Here is a 12,673-nt window from a genome sequence, read left to right as displayed (position 1 = left end):
CATCTCACCCTAGAGATCCTCTTCCGGCTTACTGGAGAGGTGAGAGATTCTGATGACGTCACATTACATCATTCTTATCTGTGGGAATAACAGATGGACAGAACTGGAGAGGTGAGGACTCTGGAAATGTCTGTAGAGAGATTTATTAATGTGTCTCTCCATAACCAGAGATTAATGACGGGGCCTCCACCTCACCCCCTGATACATGAGGACATCAATGACCAGATCCTAGAACTCACCTACAAGATGATTGAGCTGCTGACTGGAGAGGTGACACTGCTGGGACATTATACAGTAACGCTATAAAGGGATCGGGGAGATGACGGTATCATTGTATGTGTCAGGTTCCTATAAGGTGTCAGGATGTCGCCATCTATTTCTCCATGGAGGAGTGGGAGTATTTAGAAGGACACAAAGATGTGTACAAGAACATCATGATGGAGGTTCCCCAGCCCCTCACATCACCAGGTAATAGGACTAAATACACACGGCCTATAATTATATGTATGTAAAGCATGAATTCAGTCCCTGTATGTGTTTCCCCCAGATCTATCCAGTAAGAGGACAACACCAGAGAGATGTCCCCGTCCTCTTCTTCCACAGGACTGTAAACAAGAAGATCCCAATGTTCCTCAGGATCATCAGGTAGATGGAGAGAAGGTGTCATGAGATCTCCCCTATGATGTGTAGACAGCTGTGAAGGTCTTGTGTTCAGTCTTGTTTTATCCACCATTATTATGTTTTATACTTGTGTAATGAGAACGGTGGAGATGACAGATTTAGAGCTGATCATAGATGAGACTTCTCCATCTGTCTGTGACTTTTATAATATTTGTTTCAGGGTGAAGATCTGACCCATATTAATACTATAGAGACATATGTGAGGGGTGATGAGCAGTGTAAAGAGGAGATTCCTACATATGACTACCCAGGTGAGTAGTAACCATGAAATGTTGAGAAGTCTCAGATTTTTCTCAGTAATAGTGCTGGAGAACGCAGCACTAATGGACCAGGGTGCACGAGTAGGGTCCAAACCGCATATAATATAAGAGAAACCTCGGCAGTCAGGTAATGAATTTTAGCAAAAGCAATTTTAATTGCAGTCCACAGCAGAAAAAAAACAAAATCACGTTTCAGTCTATAAGACCTTCATCAGTGTACCACTTGTTGGGAATGACAATAGGAAAGGAGGGTGAGGACGCAGTGTCTCAGGCACGTGATCCCTTAGGACCAGGAGACAGGGAGAATGGGCTATCAAAACCGCGATATCCACGCCGATGTATGGCATAGATGCCGCTGTTTTGATAAGACCAGAAGACTGGGAAAATGGGCTAAGGGATCACATGCCTGAGACACTGCGTCCTCTACCCTGGTGAGTAGTGACCACTAAATTCTGATAAGTCACAGATTCTTCTCAGTCACCGGCTGTGGCGGCTTTATCAGTTGTGTAGTCCGGCCGTATCACAATCGTGTGATCACCATTTTCCCTCTAGACCACAACATTCTCCTCAGTCCGAAAATATTCAATTTTCTTTGTGTAATTGTGAAATTCTATAGATCTTACAACCTGAAGGATCCACCTACCCCCTGGGATTAGTAGACGCTGACCGTTACCTGCCCAGATCTGTAAACTACAAAGCCAAATGACAGCGTACGTAGAAAGTGCTGACAAGTGAGAAAATCACTTGAAGAAAAATATTCTGATGGGCCTGTAAGAGAAAGCGGAGGGTAATGATGCTGTTGGCTTCCTAGATCCCTGATATCTTATTGGATGAATCTACCTTCTCTCCCTTCTGTGCAGCTGAATGTTCTCATATGGTCCCTACAAGACCAGGTCCAGTCTTTCTGGCCAAAGTTTGCTTTTTTGATCGATAACATTAAATGTACAGTGAGGGACAAGTGTGAATTTCTGTACAATAACAACGGAGTTTCCCTTTATACTTTTCAATTTCTTTTAAAACCAACTAACTTCAAACAGGATTTTGATAAACTACATAAATAACATTACACCTGTGCCATGATATGTCTCTAAGCTGTGCGTGGCTGATGGCTGTAATATACATCTATTCACGCCTGCAGGAGATGTGGTGGCATGGCTCGAGCCCTGGTTTCATGGATTCACTCCACGTCATAAATTACATTATGTTTTCAATCCTAAAGAATTCAGATTCCTGCACAATCGCTCCTGAAATGGGGGCACTAATACTTTCTCTACTCTTCTGGTCAGGACTCATCATACCTCCAATGGTCCACCATAAATGAGTGCGACTCCGATTTAGTGTTGGATTTCTCCCTTCATACTTACGTTGTTGTTGGGGATGTTACATGTTTATATATTCTTTCTTTTTTTTACAAGTTCATTCTGTATGATAGTCTGATTGTGGTGGGATCGGCCGGCCTCACTTTTGTGTCTCTGTAACTCCCTGGTAGTCTTTCAAAAAGATCTCCATTTCCTCTTCCAAATGTCCGAGATCTAAATTTAAGACCCCTCAGCTCTGCAGTATTGTAAAAGACTTCACTGTAAATGTCTAATATTTCTTCTTGACACTCATGTGATAGAAAATATTGTACGTTACGATAGTTTAGATGATGAAGAGCCCCCGAGCCCCAGACTCTAATTACCCCAGAGAGGTTTCTCCACTAGTTACTCATTTTTCTCTGATGAAGACTGTTGAGTTTGATCATTTCAGTAGATGTTTTATTGTCTATACTCACAGTTTTTGACTTCAGTAATGCTCTGATTTAACCCCTCCCTCCCAGACAGTTTTTGTTCCTAATCTGCCCCATTTTTCAAATCTGACGTGTGTCACTTTATGTGGTGATAATTTTAGAATTCTTCACAAAGGATAATAGGAAACAAATGGACTTTACAAATTATTTCCAACTTCTCTTGAATGTGACAATCCCCTATATACGGTTGTACACTACTGTCTGGGCACATGGCAGGGTAAGAAGGGAAGGAGCGCCATTTACTGTAGCTATTAGGAATGCAGATATTCCTGGAATAGTTCGCAGACACAATGTATTGGGGGCGCTGTTCATGGTCACCTGGCAGCTCAAAAGATGGCCACCACAAACAGACTTGTCACTATCTACCCTGTTTACAGATTTCACAAATTACTTTGCTCATCACCCTTTAAACCCTCTACATGGATCTGGACTTACACAGAGACCCCTAGGCTTGGGCCCCGGTGTTACCTGCTGTTCTGTGGAGTGAGATGGGAAGAAGAATAGTCAGGTAGCCGGATCACAACCAGGAGGGCAGAGAAAGTACAAAATCAGAAGACACAAGAGTAGTCAGTAAACGGGCCGAGGTCACAACAGGAACCAAATACACAAGCCGGGAGCTGAGCGCAGAGGACTGAACCAGAGGAGAACAAGGCTGGATCTGGCAGCTTCCGGCAATATGCTTCCAGCTTTAGTAGGGTGCGGTGCTTTCCAAATGGGTGAAGCAGGGAGCAGATTACTCCAGCTGGACAGAACACACACCCATACCGCCAGACTGGATGGTACTACTGGTCCCATGAACCCTAATCTTGGTGGCTGAATAGAGCCTGCGCCTTTTACTCCATATTTGGGAGGCAGAATGAACAAACAGTTGAACACCACGCTCCACTGGTTCATCCTATGAGGTTTTCTATTAGATGGTCATTGTCCTGGTGAATAAGTGAATTTTTTTTATATAACTTGCCTTTATTTACAGACAGTTTAAGTAGAAATGTTCAAAAATATAAAATTCAAGGATTTTTTATTAAAAAATAATAATTGGTTTTATTCTTGGCAGATAACTGTACCAGGAGATCAGAGGGACAGGAGACATCTTCAATTTTCAAATCAGATAATTTTCAGATCCCACAGGATACAATTGAAGTGAATGACGTTTCTCCAGATCTACCATCATCCCTTCACAGCAAAGATCTGTCATCTGATCCTATGAAACAGGTCCTGTCTTCTGATTCATTACCGAGTACTAAGGAAAATCATAGTCACAAAATAAGCATTAAAAAACAAACTGCTCCTAATGCAAAGAAGCCATTTTCACATTCAGAATATAGAAATAGTTTTCCTCTCAAAAAGTCTTTTCTTAAACATCAAAAAATTCACACAGTGAAGAATAGATTTTCTTGCTCCAAGTGTGGGAGATGTTTTAATCAGAAATCAAATCTTGTTAGGCATGAGAGAACTCACACAGGAGAGAAGTCATTTTCCTGTTCAGAATGTGGGAAATGTTTTACAGAGAAATCAACTCTTATCACACATCAGAGAACTCACACAGGGGAGAAGTCTTTTCCATGTTCAGAATGTGGAAAATGTTTTAACCAGAAATCTAGTTTTCTTAAGCACCAGAGAACTCACACAGGGGAGAAGCCATTTTCATGTTCAGAATGTGGGAAATATTTTACAGAGAAATCAAATCTTATCAAGCATCACAAAACTCACACAGGGGAGAAGCCATTTTCATGTTCAGATTGTGGGAAATGTTTTGTACAGAAATCACATCTTAATATACATCAGAGAACTCACACCGGGGAGAAGCCATTTTCTTGTTCAGAATGTGGGGAGTGTTTTGCAAAGAAATCAAATCTTATCAAGCATCACAAATCTCACACAGGGGAGAAGCCTTTTTCATGTTCAGAATGTGGGAAATGTTTTACAGCGAAATCAACCCTTATCAAACATCAGAGAACTCACACAGGTGAGAAGCCTTTTTCTTGTTCAGAATGTGTGAAATATTTTACAGAGAAATCAACTCTTATCACACATCAGAGAACTCACACAGGGGACAAGCCATTTTCTTGTTCAGAATGTGGGAAATATTTTGCAAAGAAATCAAAGCTTATCAAACATCAGAGAACTCACACTGGGGAGAAGCCTTTTTCATGTTCAGAATGTGGAAAATGTTTTGCAGAGAAATCAACTCTTACCAGCCATCAGAGAACTCACACAGGAGAGAAGCCATTTTCATGTTCAGAATGTGGGAAATGTTTTACAGCGCAGTCTACTCTTATAAAACATCACAAAACTCACACAGGGGAGAAGCCATTTTCATGTTCAGAATGTGGGAAATGTTTTGCAAAGAAATCAAAGCTTATCACACATCAGAGAACTCACACAGGGGAGAAGCCTTTTTCATGTTCAGAATGTGGAAAATGTTTTGCAGAGAAATCAACTCTTATCAACCATCAGAGAACTCACACAGGAGAGAAGCCATTTTCATGTTCAGAATGTGGGAAATGTTTTACAGCACAGTCTACTCTTATAAAACATCACAAAACTCAAACAGGGGAGAAGCCTTTTTCATGTTCAGATTGTGGGAAATGTTTTAACCAGAAAGCGCATCTTGATAACCACCGGAGAACCCACACAGGGGAGAATGCCACAACTACACCCAACTAGTCTCTGCACAGACAAGAAAGGCCCTAGCTGCACAACTAAAACACCACCACAGACCTAACTCCTTAATAAGCCTTTGAGGAGTTTCTCGTACCTCCTGAGGAACCAGAGGGGAGGCTGCAACACACTGTCAACAAGGGGAAAGAAAAGTAAAGTACGAAAACCCTGAATGAGAAACAAAAACACATTCATATAGGGCAAAAAAGTCAAGCTAAGGAGAACAAAAAATAGAAGGAACAAGTATAATCTCTCAAAAACCTAACATTGTTAGAATGAAAAGGTACTGGGAGGGAAAGCAAACTGACCGGGAGGATAGTTTCACCTTTGTGGTGAAACGTACAAAATTCATCCTCATCCACTGTATATGTAAAACCTGTCCATTTATAATGACCACGGACAAGATAAAGATTCCCAACTCACATCAGGACCACAAGATCCCAGGTACTTTCAGCTTCATCACATCTAATGTACTTAATTATATGTACCAAATGTCCAACTGGGGGTCTGTATGTAGGGGAGACGGGGCAAAAACTTAGAACAAGGATGAATTCTCATCGCCACACAAAAAAAGACAAAAAGAATAGATCTACTTGTGGCCACTTATTTTTACGGCCACAACTGCTTCTCCCTTTCCAAAACTGATATTTCTGCTTCACATCACTTGTGTTATCTATTGCATTATTCCTGTGCCATGTAGTGTATAAATATGTGACTCTTCAGATTTTGTGTTATACTATGTCTGATGAAGAGACCTGAGTAGTCTCGAAAGCTTAGTTTACCTAGAATTTTGTCCGGCCTATTTTGTGTGAAATTATGTTCAATTTGCCTTTTTTTCTCTGTTTTCTTGTGTTGTTCCAATACACGCAAAGGAAATAAACGTGTAGAACAAAACATGTAATTGCAATAATTTTCTGGGAGAATTACTTCATTTTCTGAAACAATTTCAAGGGATCCAACACTTTTCACCATGACTTGTTTTTGTTGCCTTTTTAATTTGTTGGAGCATTTCATCCTCTACGTGTTCAGCTATATTAGGAGGCTTGTAGCAAAGTCCAATTAGCAGCTTTCCATTATTGCCATGTCCATGTACATTTACCCAGACTGATTCTACATCAGGAATATAAAACAACATGAAAACTTTGACAAAGTCATGGGCCAACCAGTATACAGTATAATGGGCCCCACATGCTCCTCCATACATAAGAAACAAGAGGAAAAACCTTCAAGTCAGAGTCCCATATAATAGTGAAAAAATTACAAAATGTTATTAATTATAATTTATACAGAAAAAAAATATGAATCACAGAAACAGAGACAGTTAATAGTAAAACAATGGAGGAGCACTAATGAGGAGCATGAGACAAATTAACATGATTCTTTTCTGATGTAAATACATAATTGGGCTGCCAAAAAATAAGAATATATTGTTAAAATGCAGTGAAGCATTCAATAAAAATGCAGGTGCTTATGAGGTAGGTCAGAAGTAGTTGCTATATAAGAGGTTAGTCACACCGCTGTCTATATATAGGTACTAATATAGATAGCTCATACCGGGGACAGCAGATCTTTATAAGTGGTATCAGTGCCCTGACCTCTTAGGCTACAGGGTAAAAGTATATCCTAATACATATTAAAGCCTAGAAAATGCACCTAAGTAGGAAAAAAGATTAAAGAACGGCAGCAAAAAGAGTGTAGCATGAACCCTATAGAATACTTACAGCCACAGTGGATGTGAAGACGCCCCTCAATTGCGCTCACCCTGATGCGCGTTTTGGCATGGCTGCCTTCGTCAGGAGGTGGCGTCAATGAAGGTGGGTAGGGTTTAAAAAGGGCCCTTGAGCCAATAGAAAAGGGGGGGTGTAGTCTCTCCGCCAATGGGTGTAGGGAGGGCGTGGCATGACACATGGCAATCACTGCTACGCCGCCGCATCCATGACTAGCGCGTCATATGATCCATCACGCCGCAAGTACGTGGGGAACCACGTGATCACGCGTCATGGAGCACAGATTGATACAGCCAGCGAGGACACCACAGAGAACAGTGAAGCCATGCGTACCGCCCAGTCCACAGACATATAGTCAAATACAACCGGAGAGAAAAAGAAACAAGCATATTGGGGTAAACTGTCAATAATAGCATAGCCCAAATGTATATATGTATCTAAGGGGTATAGGCGATAGCCAGTTCTATATAAGTCAGAGAAGTTAATTGGCCATGACAAAACAAAGTATATATTTTAGAAAAGCATGAAGTATAACATGATTATATGAGATCATAGTATAAATGCATAATAAGATATAAGAAAATATCTCTCAAAATATCGATCTATAAATGCGAAATATATACAATAATAACTGGACAAAATGCGCACACAGAAAAAAAGTTACAAATCTTGAGAGACAATACAGAGCCAGCAATTATGTCCATGTTATCCAATAGCAGAATGGAAGTCCTCAACGTCATTGACAGATAGAAATTATTAACTACTACCCAACCATACTAGATAAAAAGGTAAGACAAATAAAATAGCTAAAACAATGTGGATATAGGTGATCAAAGTCCAAATCCATCTGCTCTCTTTCTGGGCTAATAGTTGGCTCACTCGACCTTCCCTAATATTAGTGGTGATCATGTCAATACCCCGAACTTTAAGTTTAGATGCGTCACACTTATGGTGTATTCTAAAATGCTTGGGAATAGTTTTAACGTAGAAATATCCGTTTCATTTACCGCCGCTTCAATACCTAGGACGTGTTCACGTGTTCTTGTCTTAAGTTATCTAGTTGTGAGCCTTCCATAGATTTTAGGACAGAGGCATGTCGCATAATAGACCACCTCTTTAGAGGTATAAGTTATCTGTTTGGTGATGTAATAGGTCCTAGAGCCCTGGGAATCTGTGAAAGAGTTAGCATGTTCGACATTAGGACACGCCACAGATCAACCACATGGTACACATCCATTTACTGGAGGTGGTCTTTTCAAAAAGTTAGGGAGAGTGGTAGGATAATAGTGGCTTCTCATAAGATGATAACAGAGATTTTTTGCCTTTCTGAAGGTGATTTGCTATCTCTCTGGTAGATATTTTGCCAATATGGGGTCAGCCATTAAGATGGGCCATGATTTGTTAAGACAGTCACGTAATTCTGTAGCTTTAGAGTGGAATGTTGTAATGAACCGTAACTAGTGATGAGCCAGCATGCTCGCAACTGCTCGGCGCTCGCCCGAGCATCTCACTGCTCGCCCGAGCATCTCACTGCTCGCAACTGCTCGCCCGAGCATCTCACTGCTCGCCCGAGCATCTCACTACTTGCAACTGCTTGCCCGAGCATCTCACTGCTCTCAACTGCTCGGCGCTCACCCGAGCATCTCACTGCTCGCAACTGCTCGGCGCTCGCCGAGTATTTCTGGGGTTGCTCAGTGGGAGCTCGGGTCCCCTCCCTGCATGTTTGGCGCTCTTTAGAGTGCCAATCAACATGCAGAGATTGTCTGCCACGCACTGTAAAGCCGCAGCCATGTTGGTTGTGGCATTACAGTGATTGGCTGGCCGCACAGGGTCATCAGGTCTATATCAGAGCTAGCGCCCCCATGCTAGGCAGGCAGGGTATATATCAGACTGCAGTGCACATAGCAAAAGGCTCCATTCCAGTTCTGTCTGATATTTGTAGAAATCGCCCAGGTATTAGGGGCCAGGAATCATTTTTTTTTATCTTTATCCTGACTATTTGCTTAAAAGTCAATCCAGAGAACACCGTTTTTTCTGCACCATTTGCTTGTTGGCACTGCAGAATACAGCCAGGTCCTTTCCATATTACAGCGCTAAAAATCCTGCTATTTAAAACGGTGGTTTGTCCATCACACGGATCACATATAATTGCGCTGAAAATATTGCCATTTCTGGCCTCCATTGAATTTTTGTTTCAGTGTGTCAGTGAACTTACTGACACAAGGTCGGCACTGTTAAAAATAGTTACCTAAAGGCCAGCTATTTAAAACTGGTTTGTCCGTCACACGGATCACATATAAGTTCGCTCCAAATTCAGCCATTTGTAGTGAGCGTGGAAGATATTGTCCTCCATTTAAAATGGGCAAGGCATGTGGCAACGGACAGGGAACTGGACATGATGGTGATGGTGCATGCAGAAGCCGAGACCGTGGGCAAGCTGAAATTGTGCCACAACAAACACTCGCTTGACCTTCCTGTCCCAATTAATAGAGGACCGCAGTGCACCACTATTGAACACAGAGCAGTGTGAAAAGGTTATTGGTTGGATAGCACATAATGCTTCCAGTCACTTAGCCACCACCACCCTGTCTTCCACATGGTCAAGTCTCAGTAGCCGTAAGCCTGGACCGCATATTCCTCACCCTGATCCTCCTTCCTCCCACTATGCCTAGTGTCCGGAGACAACTGATCCCACACTTGGACACTCCGAAGAGCTGTTCACTTTTCCATTTATAAATTTGGGCCGCTTGCCTGGTCCACTTGAAGCGGGGCAAGAGCAGCCAAGGTCATACGAAGGCGGCGGTGGGAAAGTGTCCCAAGAGGTGGACAGTGATGAGACACAATTGCCAGAAAGTCAGGAGGAGGACCAGAGTGCGGAAGTGGAAGACAAGGTGGTGCATGATATAGTAACTGACCCAACTTGGCAGGAGGACATGCAGAGCGAGGACAGCAGCAAACAGGGGGAGGGAGGTAGAGCACCCCAAAAGGCAGGTAGAAGCAGTGTGGTGGCCACAGACAGAAGGTGGGCAACCGTTCCCCATAACACCAACACGACGGAAGTTGCGAGTACAACTGTTAGATCTTCCCCAGTCTGGTTGTTTTTAAAGACTCTACCGATAACCCCAAAAAGGCCATTTGCACCACTTGCCAGGTCAGCATCAGCAGGGGTAGCAAAACTACCAGCCTGACCACCACCAGCATGATCAGGCACATGGCAGCAAAGCACCTGACTTTGTGGGCCGAACCCCAGGGTCCAGGAACAGTGTCTGCGGGTGACACCACTGCTTCTTCTGCTGTTGTGCGTGCAAGCCAATACCCTGTTCATGGTGCATGTGAAGATGCCTCCTGCCCTGCACCTGTCGTTACACACTCTCAAGTAGCAGCATCAGGAAGCACGTCCTTGTCCCAGTGCAGCGTTCAGTTGTCCATACCCCAGTCCTTGGAATGCAAGCGCAAATACGCAGCCAACGTCCCACAGGCCACACTACTAAATTCCCACATTTCACGACTGCTTGCGCTCGAAATGTTGCCTTTTAGCAACCTGCATTCCGCAAGCATTTCGCAACCTGATGGCGGCGGCTGTCCCTTGGTACTCGGTCCCCAGCCACCACTATTTCTCCCAGTGTGCCGTCCCCGCATTACACAAGCACGTGTCCCAAAACATTAGCTGTGCCCTCAACAACGCAATTACCGGGAAAGTCCACCTAACCACGGACACATGGACAAGTGCTTGTGGGCAGGGATGGTACATCTCGCTGACGGCACACTGGGTTAACATACTGGAAGCCGGGACCCAGTCGGACCTTGGGACGGAACACATCCTCCCGATGCCGAGGATTGCGGTCCCTAGGTCAATCAGGGTTGCCCCCACGGTCTACAGCTCCAGCACCTCATCCTCCTCAGCCTCTTCCTCCTCTGCAGCCTCCATCTCCGAAATGACCGCATCAGTCACAAGCTGGAAGCACTGCCTTGGCCAAGCGGCACCAGGCTGTGCTGAAGCTAATATGCTTAGGTGACAAACCGCACAATGCTGAAGAGTTGTGGACAGCTCTGATCGACGATCGTAATCCAAACCAAATATTGAAACATTCACTCATCTCTAGTCATGAGATCTCCCCTATGATGTGTAGATGGCTGAGAAGGTCTTGTGCTCAGTCTTGTTTTATCCACCAGTAGTAAGTAACGCCTTTCCACTTGGCATTATATGCCCCTGTTCCCTAGCCCTGCTTACTACTGGTGTCCTGCTTCACTAGCAGTCCGTCTGATGAAGGTCATGGTTTAACGACCGAAATGTTACATTTATGAGGATTGCTCTTCTTATATTCCTGTTGCACTATTAACTATACAATTAAAATGACACTTTCTGCAATTTTGAGTGCCGGATTCTATCTTTGTGTGTGTTTGTTTTATCCACCAGTATTATATATTTTATACTTGTGTAATGAGAACGGTGGAGATGGCAGGATTAGACTTCTCCATCTGTCTGTGACTTTTATATTATTTGTTTCAGGGTGAAGATCTGACCCATATTAATACTACAGAGACATATGTGAGGGGTGATGAGCGGTGTAAGGAGGAGATTCCTATATATGACTACCCAGGTGAGTAGTAACCACTAAATGCAGAGAAGTCACAGATTCTTCTCAGTCACCGGCTGTGGCTGCTTTATCGGTCGTGTAGTCCGGCCGTATCACAATTGTGAGATCACCATTTTGCCTCTAGACCACAACGTTATCCTCCACCCAAAACTGTTCAAATGACTTTGGGTATTTTAAGTCCCTTTCTAGAGAACTTACAACCTGGAGGATCCACCTACCCCCTGGGATTAGTAGACTCTGACCGTTACCTGCCCAGATCTGTAAACTACAAAGCCAAATGGCAGCGTACGTAGAAAGTGCTGACAAGTGAGAAAATCACTTGAAGAAAAATATTCTGATGGGCCTGTAAGAGAAAGCGGAGGGTAATGATGCTGTTGGCTTCCTAGATCCCTGATATCTTATTGGATGAATCTACCTTCTCTCCCTTCTGTGCGGCTGAATGTGCTCGTATGGTGCCTACAAGACCAGGTCCAGTCTTTATGACCAAACCTCGCTTTTATGATCAATAACATTAAATGTGCAGTGAGGGCCAAGCGTGAATTTCTATACAATAACAACAGAGTTTCCCTTTATCCTGACTTTTGAATTTCTTTAAAAACTGACTAACTTCAAGCAGGATTGCGATAAAACTATGCAAAAAACATTACACCTGTGCCATGATATCTCTCTAAGCTGTTCATGGCTGTAATATACACTGCTCAAAAAATTAAAGTAACACAAACAACAGCATATAACTCCAAGTAAATCAAACTTCTGTGAAATCAAACTGTCCACTTAGGAAGCAACACTGATTGACAATCAATTTCACATGCTGTTGTGCAAATGGAATAGACAATAGATGGAAGTTATTGGCAATTATCAAGACACCCTCAATAAAGGAGTGGTTCTGCAGGTGGGGGACCACAGACCACATCTCAGTACCAGTGCTTTCTGGCTGATGTTTTGGTCACTTTTGAA

At 43.0% G+C, this 12,673-nt stretch overlaps 1 protein-coding gene across 1 annotated transcript; it reads left to right on the top strand.

The window, feature by feature from the left end:
* Window positions 1–1,173: 1,173 nt before the first annotated feature.
* LOC141213677 (uncharacterized) lies at window positions 1,174–5,546 on the top strand. Its single transcript, XM_073665277.1, has 2 exons — window positions 1,174–1,192; window positions 3,785–5,546. The coding sequence occupies exons 1-2, from the start codon at window positions 1,174–1,176 to the stop codon at window positions 5,395–5,397; spliced, it is 1,632 nt and encodes a 543-aa protein (XP_073521378.1). The 3' UTR covers window positions 5,398–5,546.
* The last annotated feature ends 7,127 nt before the right edge of the window (window positions 5,547–12,673 follow it).

This window comes from Phyllobates terribilis, unplaced genomic scaffold (genome assembly GCF_046119375.1).
Source record: "Phyllobates terribilis strain yellow unplaced genomic scaffold, ASM4611937v1 Scaffold_207__1_contigs__length_3498100, whole genome shotgun sequence".
In the NCBI taxonomy this organism is placed as follows: domain Eukaryota; kingdom Metazoa; phylum Chordata; class Amphibia; order Anura; family Dendrobatidae; genus Phyllobates; species Phyllobates terribilis.
This window is presented reverse-complemented; position numbering and strand designations above follow the sequence as displayed.